Consider the following 22,493-nt stretch of genomic DNA (forward strand, 5'->3'; position numbering starts at 1 on the left):
ACTGTAGCCAGAAGGGAATTGAAAAATGATTGCCAGTGTCCCTGATATTTCCTCCCTTGTCTCACTCGTTAGCCTGGGATATGTTTTTCAACTGGAGATGGAGTTTTAGCTACTCTTAAGCCTGCCAGGCCTCTCAGAGCCTCACCTCCGTCTATGCCAATTTCTTTAATTATATCACGGTCTTTCTCACTGATTTTTATGCCCACATCATTTCTCTCACCTGTGAACACTGACTCAAAATATTCATTTAGGGCCCTACGTATGTCCTCAGTTATTAAGACTGTGGTCCTTTATTAGGCCTTTTGCTCTTAATGCACTTGTATAATAACTAAAATTTTCTTTTAATTTACCTACTATTATCCTTTCATGCTCCATTTTGCTCTCCTTGTTTCCTTTTCACGTTCCCATTGCACAAAAATGTTGTACTTTAAACGCATTTCTTTGTTTTTCTACTAGTGCCTAAGATTTTGTACCTAGGTACCTTGCATCCAAGATGCTGCAGAGAGTGCAGACTTAGTACTTTTTTTCACAGTTTCTGTGTATCCCTGTACCTGAATACATGACAATAACTCCAAATTCCGAATTCCTGTACTGTTCTATGCAGCTGCATTTTCAGCCCTCTATATCTGTCATAAGCCTCCCTTTTACTCTTCTTCCAATCCAATCCATTTCCCAGGTAATGCTGGGGCGGCTGAAATTCCTCCCACCGTCACTAGCCTGTTACTTTTACAGTTTTGCTAGCCTCACTGCTCCACTGGTGATTCTGCAAACTATACAATTGTCAGGTTTAGTAATAAAAAGCAAGCAATCAAGTTTCAACAACAATATTTATTTCCAAAAGAAAACTTAAGCAAAGATGCAAGAGAGTATTCACAAATATTTTGAGTTATGCATATGTAGATAAGAATTTTTTTTCAAAAAAACATAAACCTGACCAGAAACAAAATAATTAAAATTATTCAGAATCTTAACTTTAAAGTACTTTGGCCAAGTAATAGTTAACACTCACAAATGAAGGATTAGTCATGTACATGTATTCCAAATGATTCCCTGATTCTGAAGGTGCACACAATGTCTTCATGGAACAGTAGCAGGTTGAATTCCCTTTGTTAGGTGGTGGGGTAGATTCCAGCAAAGCCCCTCCAAGAATCTTCCAAAAGTTTTGAAGATAACTTCTGGTCAGTTTTCATCTCTCTCACTTTGTTGAGAGGATTTGCCGAAGATTGATCATCCATGTTTTTACACACATGCTCTTGGCATAATTTAACCTAAATCAGCAGACTGTGAAGTTTCAAAAAGCTCTGAAAGGTCTCGAGCCTGTATGATTCTATCTGAGCTCCCTATTCCTTAGGTGCCTCATTGTTGCTGTTACACTCAGTAGCAAAGTGTTCTTTGTTAAAAGTTAAATATTTGTATGCATAGGTCCACTTCTCTGTTTATTATGAAGATATATAAATCTAAGAATCGGGAGGAGCAGAGGGACCTCAGTTTGTATGTACAAATCATTGAAGGTGGCTGTACTTCTGAGTCTTATAAATAGATGCATGAGAGTGGAGAAGCAAGGAAGTTATGCATCTGTTTTATTAAAACTCATTCTCCATTAGAATAATGGATTAATTCTATGCACTACACTTCAACAAGAAGGCGAAAGCATTAGTACACGAGACGTGGGAGTAAGGGTAGACCATGTGACCCTCCAAGTTCTAAATGGTGAAGCAGACTATCATTGCATACCTTAGACTTCAGCTCCCCTTTCATTCCTGCTTTCCATATCCCTTGATTCCTTTAGAGACCAAATTCTGTTTATTCCAGCCTTGCATGTAATCATGATATGGAGGTGCTGGTGTTGGACTGGGATGGACAAAGTTTAAAAAGTCACACAACACCAGGGTTATCGTCCAAAAACGTTTATTTGGAAGTACCAGTTTTTGGAGCTAACTGATGGGAGCAGTGCTGTGAAAGCTGGTACCTCCAAATAAACCATTTTGGACTTATAAACTGGTGTTGTGTGATTTTTAATTTAAATGTGTTTAACTTAAAACACATTTAAACTTTTGTTTAGCCTTGAATCTATTTGGATTTTTGATCACCATGAGTTGAGTAGTCTTGAAGGGCCAAGTGTCCTACTCCTGTCCTTTTTTATATTCTTATTTTCAGCTCATGTGAAAATAATAGCATCATTACTATGCTGTTTTCGTTTAACTTAAATCAATAATGGAGAAATTAAGAAATTCCTAATCCCAAATGATTGGCTGCTTAGCCTGAGACCATGCTCCCGTGGTATAGAGTCCCTAACCAGCGGAAATAATCTTTATGCCCATCCAATCAAGCCACCTCAGAATTTTGTTCCATTACAATAAGACCACTTCTTGTTCTTCTAAATGGCAGAGAATATAGACCCACATTGCTCAATCTTGCCAGAAGACACAAGCAGTTACTTAATGATCCTTTACTGCATTTTTCCATTGTAAGTGTATCTTTTTTTCCCAAATATGGAAATCAAAAATGAACATTGTGCCCCAAATGTGGCCAAACCAAAATCCTGCATGATTGTAACAAGATATCTTTGTTCCTTTGTGGTAAAGGTCAACATACCATTTGTGTTTTTAAATGCCTGCTGTAGTTGCATGCTAATTTTCTGTACGAACCTACCCAAGACTGTTTGAACATTGACACTTCAGTTTCACAGCTTTAAAAGAAAAATTCTGCTTTCATTGTTACGTCCAAATGAATAACATTAAATATCCATGCATTATAATCCATTTGCCATCTTATTGCCTACTTGTTTAAAATATCTACCTTCTGCAACATTTTCATGTCTTATAGCTTACCTTTCCACCTAGCTTTGTACTACCAGTAACCTTGGATACATTACTCCCTGACTCTGTGTCTTCATCAAAGCCATTAATGTAATTTGTAAATAGCAGACAGAGTGCATTGAGCCTTGTGGCATTCCACCATTCACTGCCTGTTACTGAGATAATGCCTGGTTAATACCTACTCTTTGCTTCATATCTATTAACCGATCCTGTATCCATGCTCTAACATTATTCCTAACTACATGAGCCTTCATTTTGCCTATTAACCTTCCATGCAATACGTTATTGAACGATTTTTGGAAATTTAAAATATACTTCAACTGCTGTAAAGCTACAGGAAAAAGGCAGAGGAGTAGCACTAGGTGAATAACTTGCAGGGACACAGCATGGACACGACAGTTGAATGGCCCTCGGCCAAAAGGCCAATTCCATTTCCCAGAAAGACCTGCTAATGTGTAGTCCGAGATGTGGCTCTAGATTCAGGCTCATCAGCCACATGAGGACCCACAAAACCCATGACCAGTGACACAAATTTCCTCGGTGGAGAATTATACTTGTTTATGAGTGATTGCTGATGATATTATAATTCAAAGCACGGGCTTGATGTGAGATGCTGAGCCCTTGTGGGGGATTCTATTACAGATTTTATAAGTAAGGGTTCTCCCCTTTAAGTCAGAGAAGACCCTTTAAGTCTTTTCTTAAGGGTCATTATTTGGCATTCTCTTTCCCCATCAGCAATGACAACTACAGTTGTTTAGATTTAAATATATACAGATCTTTGATCAACATGAATCAAGTAGTCTTGAAAGGCCAAATGTCCTACTCCTGTCCTATTTTATGTTCTTATTTTCAGTTCATGTCCAAGCAATAGCATCATTACTATGCATTTTTTTTAAACTTAAACCAATAGTGTCGAAATTAAGAAATTCCTAATCCCAAATGATTGGCTGCCCTTGGTTACATGGCCATTTTACCAAAATGATGTCATCTAAGCATGATATTTTTTAAGTATAGAGTCATAGGTTCAACCTGTCCATGCTGACCAGATATCCCAACCCAATCTAGTCCCACCAGCCAGCACCCGGCCCATATCCCTCCAAACCCTTCCTATTCATATACCCATCCAAATGCCTCTTAAATGTTGCAATTGTACCAGCCTCCACCAATTCCTCCGGCAGCTCATTCCATACACGTACCACCCTCTGCGTGAAAACATTGCCACATAGGTCTCTCTTATATCTTTCCCCTCTCACCCTAAAACTATGCCCTCTAGTTCTGGACTCCCTGATCCCAGGAAAAAGACTTTGCCTATTTAACCGAGAGACACTTTCTAGTAGAGAGATTGCAATCCAATGCATATTCCTTTCAGTTGAACACTAGGACAGGAACATATTGAAATCTGTGGTCGGTCAGTGTGTTCGGTATAGGCCATTTTAAGCTTCTGTGCTCCCGTTTCTACCATGTTTTATGACCAAGGCTAGAGGAATGTGCTATTGCTGTAATCGCACTATTCCACCAATCACTACACAAAATAAAAATAGTTTTTCCAGTTACTAATGGCAAATTTAGTTACACTATCTTTTCATTAATGAGATCTACCAGCCGTGTTTATTAAGAAACACAGTGTAAAATAAAGGTGCAATAATTGGTTAACTCACCCAGTCAGTAATATAGAAGAATAAATACTTATTTTTCTGAATATCCCAAAACACACACACTCTTCATGAATAGAAGAATAAGTAGCAGATCTCTCTGCAGAGATTGACAAAGTATATTTTTAGAAAGCCAATGAGTTGAAGGTAAAAGATTAAAGCATAGGATATTCCAGAGTCTGAAGGCCTTGCGCATGTGGCCAAGTCACTAATCATGTAGCATCATCTTTTGAATTTTGCAGATATATCTCATCAGGAAATACTACTTTGATATTCTCTCAATCACTATTGCAAATAAAAATAAAACAGATTCCACCCTGAAAATAAGGAAGTTTTCCTTTTCAGAAATGGGAGTGATTGGCTGAGCAGCTTGTCCTTGGCATACTTTCCTCCAACTCCTCCAGATAATATCAGAATGTTGACAAGCTTATCAAAAACAGCTCCAGCAAGGATCTACATCAGAGTAACCAGACGTCATCAGTCATGTGGAGAAAGTGAGGACTGCAGATGCTGGAGATCAGAGCTGAAAAGGTGTTGCTGGAAAAGCGCAGCAGGTCAGGCAGCATCCAAGGAACAGGAGAATCGACGTTTCGGGCATCAGCCCTTCTTCAGGAAGGAATTCCTGAAGAAGGGCTGATGCCCGAAACGTCGATTCTCCTGTTCCTTGGATGCTGCCTGACCTGCTGCGCTTTTCCAGCAACACATTTTCAGATCATCAGTCATGTGATTTCTGGGAAAATTCTTTCTTTAAAAAAAAGCTCAAAATCCTTAGTGATTTATTTTAATAATCTCTTTTGAAGTAACTTTTCCTGGTATTTCCATAAAACCTGAAATAAATTTCACTTTTTCACTTTCTTCAATATTTAAGTCCACTTATTGAAAGTAAAGTGTTTTAGTAACATGAGTTAAAATCAGTCTCAATAGTTTCTCATGCGAATCTTTAATTACAGTAGTTTATTTTGTCAAAAGGCATTTTTCTAATAATGCGTAAGAGCTGTTAATCCACACTTAAAATGTATTTTGTTGATTTGATATCCTTTCCATTTAAAGTACATTACACAGCAAGTTAAAAGATTCTATTAGTTTTTTTTGATAACTTATACCATTTTCCTTTCAAATACATAACTCTGAAGTCAATGATTGTTGTATTAAATTCCCAATGTATTGATTTTCTATTGGTTCTATATAGTTTTTTTTCATCAGCTGTATTCATTACAGTACCACTTGACCATCCTTTACTGGCCATACACTCTGATGAATGTCTTATCCATTTTTAAACTGAGATGTTAAGCTGAGGTATGTTTGCCCTCTTTCATGGACTTCAGGGTAGCCATTCATCCAGTTTTGTGGTCCACTGTCTGCTCTTTGATTTTAAACTGGATTTCTTATTGTCTGGTATTTCATTTTGCAATTCTCAGCCTGAGGCAACTATTTAAAATCAAAATTATTTGTCCTGCCTGTGCATACAAAAGCTCTGTCCTGCAAAGATCCTATCCTTGTCTGCATCCTTATGTCCCATTCCTGATGTATTGCTTGCACTGCATGCAACTTGGATGTAAAGCCATAGAGTAGCTGCCTGAGATATGAGTATCCACACACATGGCTTGATTGAAAACAACTTTTTTTTTAAACCTTCTTTGTCTATTTGCACTCTTTCATAGTCATAGCACTGGATTTGTAAGTGAATCATACTATTGTATACTGTATATTCCAGTATACAGTCAATCAAAAAATTTCAATTAATGTTTGCATAAATTTCAGAATTTTTATTTTTGTGTGGGAAGGATCGGGGTGTGTGGGGTGAGATACTGAAAAGCACTCTGTATCCGAAACAGGAACAACTACACACTTGCATATGACTTGTCAGTATTAAGGTTTATACTGTTATTCTGTGAGAAATAAAATCCCAAACTCTTTCTAAAACAGTGTTTACAAAATATGGAAGAATGCTGCTACATTAATGTCAATGTTCTTACTTGAATAAACTAATAAAACTGCCTCTACTCCCACCTGCAGCCTGACCCAGTTGCCAAGGTAGTGCATTATTCACTGACAGATGTAATAGAAAGCCTATTACCTCAGTCAATTTATTTGACCTGAGGAAAGTGAGCAGGAACCAACTTCAATCAAAGAATACTTTCTTAACTGAACGTAAGTGTTTCCTTAACAGCTTAGCAATATACATAATGAGTAATATAGCTCCATTCACCTAGGAGATTTAAGTACAGTCTTTTCTGTGTAAAATTTAACTGACCTCATCCAAGGACTGTAAAACACAAGCTGGAACTAACCTTGGCCTCCCTTGGCTAGGAAATTGGCTAAGGGCCTTAGTTTTGACAGCTATCCAGCACCCTCTATTGGAGGTGTCTGTGTCAGTTGAATGAGAAGAAGTGTTCAAGAAATGTTGTTGTTCAAAGTTAAAAAGCATCAAAGACTGAAACCTAATGTCATTTCAGGACATATCAGGGGCCACTGAGTCATTATCCAGCAAGGAGATATGAAGAAGAAGGGAATATTGATAAGCAAGAAGAAGCAAACGTAAATTAACAACAGAATTTAGAAATAAAACTGACATATAGATATTTTATTCAATACAAACATTTTCAAGAAATTATATTATTTACACAGAATATTAGCATTTTACTAAATGATTACTGTGTTAGGAAACTAATACAGCTGTTTTCAAATGGTGAAGTGAAAACAATGTATGTTTATGACCATTTTATTCGTGGTTGGTTAAACTGAGTCGCACACTAACTCGTAAACCTGAGTCATTGCTGATATGTTCCCTGTACCTTATTTGTTTATCCCTTGGGCCACAGCATGTTTGATGAATAAATGCAAACAATTATATTTTATGAAATGGCAAAACTTTCTTTTTAAATTGGAGGGGGAATGTCTTATGATGTTATATACAAAATATAGCCTATTTTCAAGTCATGAATTACTATTTCAGGAATGCAAGGAGAAAATACTCATTAAATGAGTGGACATATAAGTCCCAAACTGATAAAGTAAATGTTCTGCTTCAAATTTGATAAATAATGTACAATTTTAATGTTGTTTTTCCTTAGAGAACACTTCATTGCAAACATTCCAGAAGTGATGATGTAATGTTAGATGTGTTTAGGATTACACAATGGTGAATACAGCCGACTCTTTATCCAACCATTTCTGTTGGAATAATATAATCAGCTGGGATGATTAGGAACTTTGGGAAAAGCTGAGCTTGAAAGTGTACCTGTTTGACTTAACTATCCTGGATTCCGGTTTTACAAGGACAATAATTTGGAGTTGGGGACTGCATGTAATGTGTCAAAGTTTGCAAATTACATGAAGTCGAGTGGCAGAGCAAAGTGTGCAGAGGACTGTGAAACTTTGCAGAGGGGCATTAGATTAAGTGAATGGGCAACAGTCTAGCAGATGGAGTACAATGTTAAGAAATGTGAAGCCTTTCATTTTGGTAGGAAAAACAATAAAAAGGACTATTATTTGAATGGTAAAGAATTGCAGCACGCTGCTGTGCAGATGGACCTTAGCGTCTTTGTGCATGAATCATAGAAAGTTGGTCTGCAGGTGCAAAGGTAATTAAGTGGCAAATGAAACTTTGTCCTTAAATGCTAAAGGGATTGAGTTTAAAAGCAGAGAGGTTATGTTGCAGCTGTATTGGGTGCTGGTAAGGCCACACCTGGAGTACTGCATGCAATTTTGGTCTCTTTACTTGAGAGAGGATGTACTGGCACTAGAAGAGGGTACAGAGGAGGTTCACTAGGTTGATTCCAGAGTTAAAGGGGTTGGCTTATGATGAGAGACTGAGTAGACGGAGACTATATTCATTGGAATTTATAAGAATTTGGCCTTGGATGAAAATTGCGTATGTACTACTGCTGAATTTAGCAATGTTTTCCCATTAAGTGATTTTTTTTAGGGGGGGCAATATGGAACTGATACTTGCCCTATGCTAGTTATTTGATGACTGTATTCTGAAGATCAGGCCTGATTTAGACTGGGAAAAATTTTAATGACATTGATGACTTGAGGATATCCACAATTGTGGGAGTATTGTACTTTGTTTATAAGAATTTATAGAAACATATAAAATTATCAGGGGAGCAGATAAGATAGAAGGAGAGAGGATGTTTGCACTGGCAGGTGAAACTAGGAAAAAAGGGCATAGGTTTAAAATTAAGGGGGGCAGATTTAGGACCGAAATCAGAAGGAGCTTCTTTACCCAAAGATTTGTGAATTCCCTGTCCAATGAAGTATTTGAGGCTTCCTCATTGAATGTTTTTAAAGCTAAGATAGATAATTTTTTTGAACAGTAAAGGAATTAAGGACTATGGTGAGAAGGTGGGTAAATGGAGCTGAGGCCACAAAAAGATCAGACAGACTTAAAGGTACAGGTGGCCTACTCCTGCTCTTATTCCTTATGTTCTTGACTCATAACATAGAAGATCAGGGATAGTTTCGATCACTCACAGTGCAGACACTTTATGTAAGTGGATGACAAGCATCTTCATTTGACTAAGCTGCAAGAAAACATTTTATTCAGAGCAGTGGCTGAGCTTCAAATCTGATGTATACACCCTGATTTTTTTTATTAGCCGATTGTAATGTAGATTGTGACCCCTTTTTTATTTTTGAGTTGCAGCAATTTCTTGACGAATATCTTGTAATGTGAATATTCATAAAATGTTCAAGCTTGGTTTTGCAACTTTCAACACATAAATGCCCATCCTTTTATTGTTGCATTTCTACAGGTATAATTAATTCCTCTCCCTCCTGTTTCAAAGACAGTGAGTCATACTGGGGTGTGGTTGCATAGATGCTTTCTAGTTTGTGTTTCACTGTTTCACAGTGAATCTTGCTACAGTTTAATCCTGGATATGTTTGATATATAGATTCATTACAATAAATGTCCTTGCTTGTGAGTTTTGGCTGCTTTTTATTGCTTCCTAGCCTTTGAATGTGGAATTGGATCAAAATCAGATCCAATGATCTATTTGATTCAATAGTGAACAAAGAGCTTTTTTTTCAAGAAAAACAGTTTGTATGTCATTCTCTTGATTTTGCAGCCAGTTAAATTTAATTAAACCGTGATAGTGAAGCTCTGAGAAATGCTATAGAGATTAGAAAATCACAGGGTCAATTCTGGATCTGTGTTATTGTCAATACTAAATCTGTTGCAGCACTTTAATTAGCCTCAACATCTATGGGTCATAAGGGAGAATATGAGAGAATCTTTCCCCCTTGCAGGTGCTCTTTGACCCATGGTGGAGGGTCTGCATGTGTGGACATCTGGTAAGGATAGGAACCAGAATAGCAGTGATGCTGCTCAAATCTGTCGACATTCATTGTCTAGGATCACATCATGAGACAGAGGCGACAGAGTACCCAGTGATAAGTCAATGCCAGCAGGAGAGGAGGGCTGTATTGTTCTGTGAAAAGAGTGGAAGCAGCCATAAATAACCCAAAAGAAGAATAGCTTACAGCAGCTTTCAAACTGTTTGCACAAGGCACTGACTTGTTGATTGACTTCAGTCTGGGTTTTTATTTTAATTCTTTGCCTGGCTTTATCCATAGGTACCAACTTAAACCATGACATTTGTTTTAATTTTAATATGTGACATTTATTGCAAGTGTTACGTTTGCAGGTAATACTTTTATTTAGCCTTGGATGAAAATTGCGTATGTACTACTGCTGAATTTAGCAATGTTTGCCCATTAAATGATTTTTTTTAGGGGGGGGCAATATGGAACTGATACTTGCCCTACACTAGTTATTTGATGACTGTATTCTGAAGATCAGGCCTGATTTACAGTGGGAAAAATTTTAATGACATTGATGACTTGAGGATATCCACAATTGTGGGAGTATTGTACTTTGTTTGAAATTCTGTTTTTGAGAAGGAGGTAAATGCCTGTTTTGAGTATGTGCGCTTTTTAAACTTAATAGTTAGTTTTTTATTTTCTCAACTTTTTTGAAGACAAAATAAAAACAGTTCCCTCATCACTTTTCTTTCCACGTGAGCGAAAATGAAGAACAATGTCTATTGTGTTATGGACTAGGCCAGATCACACTCAACATTCTTAAGCAGGCAACCCAGACCAAAACTTTGCAATTTGTTTCAGTAAGTGTACAGTAAGAATTACCCCGAGTAAGCTAGCTAGGTTGACTGCTAGGTTTTAATACAGACAGAAATTTATTCACAAAATTACACAATGAAACACAAAGAATAGAATAAAGAACCCCTAGAGAACTCAGTTAAGACTAGAGTGGTGCTGGAAAAGCACAACAGGTTAGGCAGCACGCGAGGAGCAGGAAAATCAACACTTTGGGCAAAAGCCCTTCATCAGGATCAGGAAACCCTTTCTGATGAAGGACTTTTGCCCAAAACATCTATTTTCCTGCTTCCTGGATGTTGCCTGACCTGCTGTGCTTTTCCAGCATCACTCTAATCTCCAGCATCTGCAGTACCCACTTCTGCCCTACAGAACTCAGACTATCCAAACTAGATTTAATTATGCTATTCTGGATATACACAACAGTCCCAATAAGCAAACCCTCTTGAAACACAGTTTTAAAAATGGAACAGATGCTTACAGGTTCAAGTTAGAAAGGCAGACAGAGAGTTTGTTTCCACACAGCTCACTGTTGAACTCCCAACTAGTTCTGAACTGAACTAAACTACTCAGCTGGAGAGCTGACCACTCCCCTTTCATTATACAGGTCACTTTTAAAACATGACCACTTTGGCCTGAAGTCTCATCTGTTTCCATATAAACAAAAAAGCCCCTCAATACTCTTATCTCTGTACCAAACCAGATTAATCGGCACTGAGAGTGGTTCGTTACCCCTCTGAAACAAACCAAGGTCATAGAATCCTTGAGAAAAGGAACAGTGTTTAGAAAAAATAAACCAACTTTGTGACAATTGTGTCTGTAAGTTGATTACGGGGAAAATTTATACTGTCAAATTGTATTGAGGTGCAAGTTTTTGCATCCAATTTTTGACACCTATTGTAATGTTAGAAATTTGGCATATATATTTTAAATCACCCAATCATTCCAAATCTAGGTATGCATACTTTTTTTTCAGAACTGTCAACTAACTATGTTGTTTCCTTAACTAGTTACATGTTGATTAATGGTGTTTGTCTACTTGCATCATGTTCTAGACGATGAATACATTGAAATCTTTTCAGAGAGTGAGTGAGAGGTGCAAGAGTGAAAGATATTGAAAAGGCAGTCATCTGAAATCCTGTTATAATTGAAATGATGGGATATTTGCCAAATGACTCTGGCTCTGCTGTAATCATTTGCCTGCTGGGATGTTCACTTAAGGAAGAAAATCCTAGCAGGTTGTAATTGTGATTGATCTGAAATTGATGAGTTCCGCTAAATAATACCAAAAGTTTTTAAAAATTGCACGATTAAAGTTGTTCATCTTTCAAAACAAAATATATTCTGAAGTGTGTTACCACTTGGTGTGAAAACATCAGAACTTTTTTATTTAATTATACAACTAGAATGCTCAACTGCTTTTAAATAGAATTATTTAAATTCATTAGAAGCTTTTTCATTTCTCATTTATTATCTTTTATTTTCTTTAAGCAGGAGAGCTGAATTCATCTTTTCAGTACCAGGCAAGCCAGCACACTTATAATTGTAATGAGGAAGGTGACAACAAGGTAGGTGCTTCAGAATACATTTTAGGCCATGTCCATTATTATAACTGCCATTAATAAATCATGTTTTCAGGTGTGTGGGGAAACTAAATTGTGTAGCTCTTGTTAAATGTGCAGTAGCTTGATGTTGTGGTCTAATAATTATTATTTGAGTCATCATTTAAATACAGCACTTGACAAACTTTGCTGTCCAAACACTAATCAAGAGAAATATGCAATTTGTAGGAATAATGATAAATCATCAAGCTTACGTTTAATGCAGTGCTGGCTGCAAGATACCACCCAACCCCATAATCCCCTCTGATTCTTCTTCTCTGGAGTTTTGCCTTTTTGGAACAACTGTATTTATAATAATAATTTAAAAATAAGTACTTTATATTCCATTCCCAAACCCTGTAATAAGGCAAATCTCTAACTTATTAATCTGCAAACCACCAGGATGAAACAGTGTTGAACAATTCACACGAAGGAATGTTCATACTTGTTTTATCATTCAAATCCTGATGCAAAGGAACCTTTACAAACCTCATTGTAGTTCACTGTACGCACATTACTAATGGAGTTACTGCATGTAGGAATGAGACATCTGTTAATTTGGAGGTGGAGGTCAGTCAAAATTTGCTTTACACAGGTATGTACAGACAAAAATGGATATTAATTAATCAGAATTTGTATAAAAGGGAGACCCAATGGACATATATGAAAAGAGAATAAAATTGGGTGGGATGTAGCAAAACTTGCATAGAATGCTATATATTTAAGTATGACTGAGACAACATTACCTCAAAATGTGGAGGGAAAAGGGTCATTGAATATTTTTAAGACAGATGTGGATAGAATTTTGAGAGGCTGGGTAATCAAGTATTATTGACGTCGATGGGAATAAGAAATTTGAAAACCCAAATAGTCTACTTCTGCTCCCATTTCATAAATTTGTAATGACTGAGTCTATCTGCATCATACAACATATGTATCAAATAAATACTCTTTAAAGTTTAAATACCATCTAGCCATTCTATACTCTTATGAAGAATTATTTTCATCTATAATATTTGATTAGTATAGTTAAAAATTAATTTTTCTTTCCTGAATTTTTTGTTTCAATTGTAAAATATTTGGGTATATTTATTTTCAAATCATTGGGTCTTTATAAATATTTATATAAATAAATATATACACACACAGAGTTTGGTATGTTATCTGGTTCAAACAACTGGTGGTTTCAAATCTGTTCCATGGGACATTGCCAGGATACTGAGGATTTTACTACCCTGCACCTGTTGTATATTAACAGTGCTGGGAAAGTGTTGGGAATTAATGAACATCAGAATCACTGAAGATGCAAACAGTATTTACATGACAAAAGCCAAAAAATTATCAATTCAATTCAATGATAATTTTGAGGCCAATGTCATCGGGTCACAATTTATTAACAATGCATCATTTGATGGAAGCTTCCACCACTGTGAGTAATTTATTAGGTTTTGTCAATAGGCCAACATCTTGACAGCCAGATTAAACATTGGTCTCTCAGTGGTAACATGGAACACAATTAGCAGTTGCTAGACACAGCTTTTTTTTAATATGGGTCAAAACTTAATAATTAAATAACTCACTAGATTAAGTATATTGGCAGCTGTATTTGGGAAAAGAGCAATGTTTATTCATTTTAGAACCTCACATTGTGTCGTGATAATCTGGTAGCAATACAATAACCAGCAAGAATACAATATCAATATGAGAACTATCGGGACTGGACAAATCGTGCAACAATTTAATCTTTCAGTGCCAACTTGCATTATTAAAGTACCTTTTAACACACACAATGTTCCCAACTGATTTATGCCTGTGAAGATAAAAACAATGATACTCAAAAGGAGAGGCCAATGGTGATATATGAAAGGAGAATAAAATTGGATAGAATGAAACACAAATACTGATATTCAGTCTCGTCATTACCTTTGTCTTAATACCAATCTCGGAGCAACAATTTCTTTTGCAAAAAAATTCAATTTGCTATAAATTTCAGTATGGTTCTCCAGTGTGTGTTCTGGAAACTTTTGTTTTATATACATATTGTGTGATGTAATCTTGAGCTCGAGTTGAAACTAGCTTTCACTTAACTCTTACTGGGTAGAGCAATGAAACTTTCACTCTATTAATCTAGACTGAAATCAAATCTTGGATCTAATGATGAAAGGACCTTTGTGCCATACTAATGGACCAGCCAGTTTCCTCATTTTGAAGTTTAAGTGGGTGGTGACTGTATTGACACGAACTTAAAGTTTAAAAGGATCCATATTCAAATCCTTTTAGGACTTGGTGCTTTTTCTCGCTCTTCATGTGAAACTCATCTAATGATGAGTATGAATAAAAATTAAAAACATTATGAGCTGCACAATGCATGATTGCCTTGATATGAAGTGTTGTGCCCTACAAAGACTGCTGAGGGAATATATAGTAGGCACTTGGCCTCAGTTTATCGAACATACTCTCTTGGTTATAAAGAGGCATTACATCTGCAAAAATAAATATTTGTCCCACTGTCAAAAGATGCTGAGTGATTTTTCATTTTTTAAAATGAGCTAAACCAACAAAGCTTGCAATTTAATAATTAAGCATTAATCTTTTTTGTTAGTTATTTTTGATTACTCACCCTATTTTCAACTCCATCAATCATCATTGTAACTGGTTCTCTCTTCACATTTTTTCATAAGTGCAGAATTTTGATTTTTAAAATAGATCCATCGATGAGTAATTATTAAAACTTTTCATAGAATCCTATCAAGCATCGGCCATTGGCCAGCTCTTTGAAAAGGTTATCCAATTTAATTACAAACTGTAGTTTTCTCCCCATAATCTAGCAAAATAGTCTTCAAGTTCATGTCCAATTAACTTTTCATGTTTTCCATGGAATCTAAAGTCATTCATCTTCTAAGGACATGTATCCAAGATTATAATAACCCCCCTGTGTGGCAAACAAAATTCTTCTTCTCCCTTCTCTTTTATCTTTTCAGTTTTGTGTGCTACTTTAAATCTTTGAACTCTGGTTGCTAACACATCTAGACTGGGACTGCTGCAGAGGTGAGGGAAAGAATGAAAGCGAAAACCTTCCTAAATTGGAGCAGGTTTGAAGAGCTTTCTGCTAATTCTATCTTTTTTGTTTGTCCTTGTTAACCTACCTGTCCTGGCAGCATATGTTCATAATGCTAGGAGTGACAACTGCATAGTCCATGTGGAAGCAAAATCCTATCTTCGCATTCGGGATGCTCTCCATTGTATTATGCTGGATGGGATACATTGAGAAGAGATTTAACAACTTAAATCTGGGGTTTTTTTTGGCACTGTGGGCCATCAGCAATAGTGGAATTGTATCAATTACAATCTGAAACCTCATAGCACTGCATAACCCTAGCTCTACCATTCCATCAATGCAAGTGAGCTCTTAACTTAGTGAAACTACCTCCCACTTACATGTGATAGAGCTAAGAAATCCTGAAATTAACACATCAGATCAAGTTCTGCGGTCCACTCATGGATGGTGGTGGACAATTAAACAACTAATCAGAAGAGGAGGCTCCTCGAATATCCACATCCTTAATGATCGGTGAAACAGGACTTTAATGCAAAAAACAAGGCTGAAGCACTTGCAACTGTTTTCACCCAGATGTACTGAGTGGATAATCCACCTGTACCTCCTCCCCAAGCTCTCCAGCATCACAAAAGCTAAACGGCCAATTTGATTCATTTACACTGTGACATCAGCAAGTGGTTGAAGGCACTGGATATTGCCAGGTACTGGATCCTGACAACATTGTGGCAATAACAGTACTGAAGCTTTATGCTCAGAATTGTCATGCCTCCAGCCAAACTGTTGCAGTACAGTGACAACACCATTGACCCAACAATGTGGCAAATTGCCCATGTATGACCTATGCACAATGCAGGAAAAATCAAACCAGTCATTTGCCACCTATCAATTAACTCTTGAACAGCAGCAAAGTGATGGAGAATGTTATCAATGGTATGAACGTTTGCACAGTGATAACTTACTTGCTGATACTTGGTTTAATTCTGTCAGGGCTGAAATCAAAGTGAAGTGAGAGCAACTGCCCTTGGTGCCAAGGCGTAATTTGACTGAGTTGGTGTGACGAGGCTGAGTAAAACTAGCGTCAATGAGAATTGGTGGTCTGGGGCAGGTCTGGGGGCCACTTATTGGAGTTGTGCATAACAAAGGTCATTGCGGTTATTGGAGACCAATCATCACAGCCTCAGAACATCACTACATGTATTCCTCATGAATGGGTCCTTGGATCAATAATTTTTGGCTGCTTCAACAAGATCTTTTTTCCCACCACGAGGGAGTGTTCGCTGTGGATTGCATTGTGATCACTGCCATTTATGACTCCTCAAGTATTGAAGCAATCCATGTCAATATGCAGCATGACCTAAACAACATTCAAACTTAAGTGGCAAGTAACATTCTAACTACACAAGTGCCAGGCAATGATTATCTCTGGCAGGTGAGGATCTAATCATTTCAACATTATATTCAATTGTATTACTATTGTTGAAAGATATACTGTTGATACCTTAAGGGTTATCACTCTCTTAAAAACTCAATTGGACCAACCTTCTAAGTGTGATGGCTACAAGAATAGTTCAGAAGCTGGGAATTCTTCATCAAGTACCTCACTTCTGGATTCGCACGAAGTTTGTCCAGAAGGCTCAAGTCAAGAGTTTGATTAGATTAGATTCCCTACAGTGTGGAAATAGGCCCTTCGGCCCAACCAATCCACACTGACCCTCCGAAGAGTAACCCACCCAGACCCATTTCCCTCTGACTAATACACCTAACAGCATGGCCAATTCACCTGACCTGCACATCTTTGGACACGAAGGAAACCCACGCAGACACAGTTGAATGTGCAAACTCCACACAGACAGTCACCTGAGGCTGGAATTGAACCCGGGTCCCTGGTGCTGTGAGGCGACAGTGCTAACCACTGAGCTACCATGCCGCCCACTTACGTGGCTGAGTGCAACTTCAACAACATTCAAGAAGCTTGACACCAGCTACAACAAAGCAGACTGCTTGAGCACCATCTGCCAACTTAACTTTTCAGTTCTTCCACTGATGAACAGTGGCTACAGTGTGTGCCACATACGTGATTTATAACAGAAACTTGCCAAGTTCCCTTTGGTGTCACTTTCCAAACTTGTGATTCTCCAACCTAGAAGACAAGAGCAACAGTCTTGTGGAACACCACAACCTGTAAATTTCACTCCAGTCGTACCAAGCGCTGACCTGGAACAATATTGCTATTCCTTCACAGGCAAAATTTTTACCAACTGCTGTGGTTCAAGTCTGAAACTGACAGTTGCCTTTAAGAGCAGTCGGGAATGAGCAGCAAAAAATGTTGGCTTGCCAGCAATGTCAACATACCATGAAATAATTGCAAAAGTATTGCTCCCTACCAAGTCATTATTTGGTATTAATCTTGTCATATTTTCTTGAATTTTGGAAATCCAAGTACTCTCCATTTCCCAGTTCATCTTTATCTTTCCTACTAGCTGAGTTCTCAAGAAAATCTAATTTGCTAAAAAGAATTTCCTTTTTTTTTCTCTCTCACTCCCTCCATTCTTGAATAAGAGGTTTACATTTGCCAACTTTTTCAATCTGCTGCTACCATTCTAAAATCTGGAGAATTTTGTAAATTCATAACTATGATCCACTATCTCTGCAACAATCTATCTTGGAACCCTAGGATAGGCCATCAAGTCCTGGGGATTTATCAACTTTTAGTCCCTTAATATTGTCTAATTTTGTTTCCTCTGATATGAATTCTGTTCAGTTCCTCACTCTTTTATTAGTTCCTTGCTTACCCTCTATATCTAGAATATAATGTGTCTTGTCCTGTGAACACAGACATGTTTGTTCATCGGGGAGAGAGCAGAGTCAACATTTCGAGTCCTGTTACTGTTCTTCAGAGCTAGATATGTAATTCTGGAGGAATTGAGTTTCTCCAACAATTTCTGTTTATGCTTGTTTCAGATCTCCAGCATCCACCGTTCTTTTGTTTTATGTAAATTTGTTCAGCATCTTGCTGTTTCCTCATTTTCTGTAATTTTGTGCTACTCTGCCTGTCATGGATGAATGTTTACCTTAGCTATTGTACTTATTATATGCTTGTGAAAGCACTTCCAATTTGTCTTTGTCTTTTATATTTCAGGCTGGTTTACTTCCATTTTCTTCCCTGCTAATCATTTTTTTGGTAGACTTGCTGGCTTCCAAACACTCAAAATCTTAATATTTACTATGATTTCCAATATTGTTATCCATTTATTTTCATTAATTAATATTTATAATTTCCTTGGTAAGCCATGAACAGATCTTTCTCAAGGGTTTTTGTTCTTTAATTGAACATACTTTTGTTGAACAGTTTGAATAGTGCCTATATATACTTCCCAGGGTTAATTTTCTGCCTTAACTTCTAGTTCTTTTCTAAACAAGTGCAGCATACATCGGTCTCCGCTCAAGCCTACCTTATTGTCTTTGCTTGAGGTTCTTGTTTGAAATTGGAGTATTCCACCATCAAATGGAGGAATTCATTTATGTTATGACTTTTTAAAAATTTACTTACACAATGTGTGGTGTCACGAGCTAGCGCAGCATTTTATTGCCTATCCCTAACTGCCCTCTAAAAGAGATGTTCTTGGGCTGCCTTCTGAACTGCAGCCATCCCTGTAAGAGAAGTATACACCCAGTCCTGTTTAGAAGAGAGCACTACGATTTTGATTCATCGGTTGTAATGGAATGGCAATATAATTCCAAGTCAGGATGGTATGTGACTTAGAGGGGAGTTTTGAGAAGATTTGTAGCTTAGATTGAGGTTTTGGATGTAGGTTTGCTCGCTGAGCTGCAAGGTTCATTTCCAGACATTTCGTTACCTATCTTCCTGAAAAAAGAAACAGGAAGTGACTTCACAGGAAATAACATCACCACAGGAAATGACATCACCAACCCAAACATATAAATAGAAAGCAGGAATTTTCAGCACTGCTTCACCTGAGGTCCACTGACTATGTTGCCTAATAACTTTGCAGTTGTTCCCAAGCATCTACTGCACTTGTTCCACACTATCAAATAGTTGAGGTCACAGGACTGCAAGATGCTGTTGACAGAACTTTGCTGAGTCACTGAGATCAGAGTAGCTGTTACTATGAAATTACTAATCAAACTTGCCTCCTCTCACAACATTGATCTAAATAACTTGATTCCTATAGTTCTACGAAATTGTCAAAAGGTTTCTTAAAATTCATCTGCAGGCTATCTTTGCCAATTTCATTCATCTCAACCCCTCATAATTATGGCTTTATTTTAAGTTCCAATTATTTCTTGATTAATGTTCTATCCAATTCAATAATTTCTCCAAGTTTTCAGACTGTTTTTATTTCGAGTCTACATCCATACTGATTTTGTATTTCTTGATCTTTCAAGCTGAAATCCTTTCTTACTCAATTCTTTGTCATCCTTGATTATCAAAGCTATTCCTCCCTCCTTTTCCATATGTATGTTGATATAATACCGATGGGGAAACCATAAACCAAAATACCCATAGTGACCCTCAAATGAAGAGGTTGCCAACAAAATTCCACTCTTTGTTTACTTTAATATGGAGCCAATACAAATTTGCAGGCAAAAGATGCTTCAAATGTAAATGTATACTTCACTTTGAATGAAAATACAGTCATAAGCATTCATATTGGTCCACGTTTTCACAATATGTTGCTCTTTGATCACTTCATCTGTGTGGAGACTGCCTTCACCCTCTGGAAGCTCTGATGCTCTGCTTCCTGTCTGACCATACTTCCTCCCAGCTGGAACTGCTCCCAGACAAAGGATTGTCAGGTCACACCCACCAACAGCTCTTACTATCCAAGGAAATTTCTTGATCTTTTGCAGTTGCTGCAAACTGTTATATGGTCATAGTTATACGGCACAAAACAGACCCTTTGGTCCAACTCATTCAGCACCGATTAAATATGTAAAATTGATCTGGTCCAATTTGCCAGCATTTATTCTTTTCAAGTATTCTTAAAAACAATTAGACTCCACAGTCTTTTGAAGAAATTACACCATCTTGATTATTATTGTAATACTTCTTAATCAAAGAAGGCCACATTCACTTTTTGAAATATTGTAACTCTGGGATATTTATTTTCCAAATTTAGTCTCCATGTTACCACGTCTCAGTAATGATTAAATCAATGCAATTTAATTCTCTGAAACAATGGTTCCTCTATCTTGTTAAGAATATTTGGAAAATTACTCTTTGTATGTACCTTATTTGCTTTTGCACCGTGAGTATTAAAATCTCTGTTCATTTACGTCTTTACTATGTGGTTTTACTTATTCAATTTGCATTGGAAACTGGACTGATAAACCAGGTGCTACGAAGAATGTTCCAGTCATGCACAATGAAATCCCACAATAGTAGTAGCTTTACCAAGTAGTCTCTACTGGTGACCGTGGACACTGGGTTATCATAAACCTTTGTCTGCTTTACTAATGCCCTTTTAAAGAAGGAAATCTGATATGCTTGTCTAGTTGAGCCAACATGCAACTCCAGAACCACAGCAATGTAGTTGACCTGAGGTGCTCTCTGAAATTGTCAAGACTGTCATTTAGTTGTCTACAGGCATTGCTGGGTTTCAGGACGATGCATTGTAAACACTTTGGGTAACAAATTGCTGGCCTTGTCAGCAACACACATCTCATGAACCAATTTTTAAAATCAACTTTTCTCTTTAGACTTCTGTTAAAGCTTGCATTACCAAATCCCTCTGTCCAACTGGCATTTGAAGATCTATCCACAGACTGGTCTATACAGGTTTCCAGACAGCATCAGGAGGTGGAGCAGTTGACATTTCTGGTATAACCCTTCTTCAGGACTTGGGACGGGTGTAAGGGGAGCTGCAGATAAAGGGGGCTGGGGGGGGTTGCAGGATGGGGACAGATGGAGACAGGTAGAGGATATGACCTGGTTGATCAATAGGAGGGATGACTCCGGTAGGAATGGAAGGGAGGGGGAGGGTCTGGGATGTTTCCAGTGTAATCCTGGCATGCTGTGTTCTCCCAGCTCCTGCTTGTCTACCTTAGTTTCCAGCATTTGCAGTTTTTTTTTGTCTCTACACAGGTTTCCAGAACATTGATCTGAATCTTGGTTAAATGGGACCCGTCTGAATGTAACAGTTCTCACTTTTCCTGAAATCCTGTGCAGGTATCCCATGAAACAAAATCCTTTCTTCCTATGCGACTCTTTGAGTAATGCTTTTCATTCTCCGTTGCATTCGGCCCTATGCCAGTTAGTCCATGGCTGCAATTGCAGTACAGAGACTGATTATCTTTCCATTCTTCAACTTTGACTTTTAACCTTGAAGTCTGTCATTTGCAAAGGAAATTTGTTATCTGTTAATATTTCCATCAATTATACTGTGGAAAAAATCTATTTTGTAACTGTAGTATTATTAAATGGAGCAGGTCTGTCAGAACAGCAATTGACACTCTGCATTTCGTTTTATCTTTCTTGGTTTCCATTGGAAGAACTGTAAATAGTTAATTAATAACCAGCAGCACTTGTTTGCAAATAAAGGCTACTTGTTCTTAAATTTCTCATGATGCATTACCTTTCTGACCAAGATTTATTCTCCTTTTATTATTTTGATCTTAGCATTACTTTGCCTGCTTTCTCCCGCTTCTTTTGCTCCTCTCTACTTCAAAGTAGAGTTCCATGGATTATAGACATTCTCCCGTACTCAATCTAAATTTGCTGAATTTGAGACTTATTATAACCTTGATCTAAAGTATACATTTGTGCACTTGCAGCATGAGGTCCTGGTGAATTATTAAAAACCAAAAACCCTGGTTTACTCTCCCACCTGGACTTTCCCTGAAACATTGGAGGCTGATGGGTGACCTTCATAGAGATTTATAAAATCATGAGTGGCATGGATAGGGTAAATAGCAAAGGTTTTTTCCAGACTAGGGGAGTCCAAAACCAGACGGCATAAGTTTAAGGTCAGAGAAGAAGGCTTTAGAAGGGATCGGAGGGGCAACTTTTTCACAGAGAAGGTGGTGTGTTTGTGGAACGAGCTGGCAGAAGGCGTGATGGAAGCTGGTACGACATTTAAAAGGCATCTGGATGAGTGCATGAATAGAAAGGGTTTAGAGGGAAATGGGCCAAATGCTGGCAAATGGGACTAGTTCAGTTCAGGATATTTGGCCAGTGCGGATGAGTTGGACTGAGGATCTCTTTCTGTGCTGTACGACT

The 22,493-nt window shown here is 37.5% G+C and overlaps 1 protein-coding gene across 4 annotated transcripts in view; it reads left to right on the forward strand.

Moving 5' to 3' along the window:
• The window catches only part of rnf44 (ring finger protein 44), a 151,088-nt gene that overhangs the window by 7,301 nt on the left and 121,294 nt on the right, over window positions 1–22,493 (forward strand). For 2 of the 4 annotated variants that reach the window (XM_072590899.1, XM_072590896.1), the window contains exon 2: window positions 12,086–12,162. The exons of 1 other annotated variant lie outside the window; for it this stretch is intronic. In XM_072590899.1, the coding sequence (XP_072447000.1) occupies window positions 12,086–12,162 (77 nt within the window). The remainder of the gene's footprint in view (window positions 1–12,085; window positions 12,163–22,493) is intronic. One more of the 4 variants, XM_072590897.1, reaches the window with a different exon arrangement.

This window comes from Chiloscyllium punctatum, chromosome 20, assembly GCF_047496795.1.
Source record: "Chiloscyllium punctatum isolate Juve2018m chromosome 20, sChiPun1.3, whole genome shotgun sequence".
Lineage (NCBI taxonomy): Eukaryota > Metazoa > Chordata > Chondrichthyes > Orectolobiformes > Hemiscylliidae > Chiloscyllium > Chiloscyllium punctatum.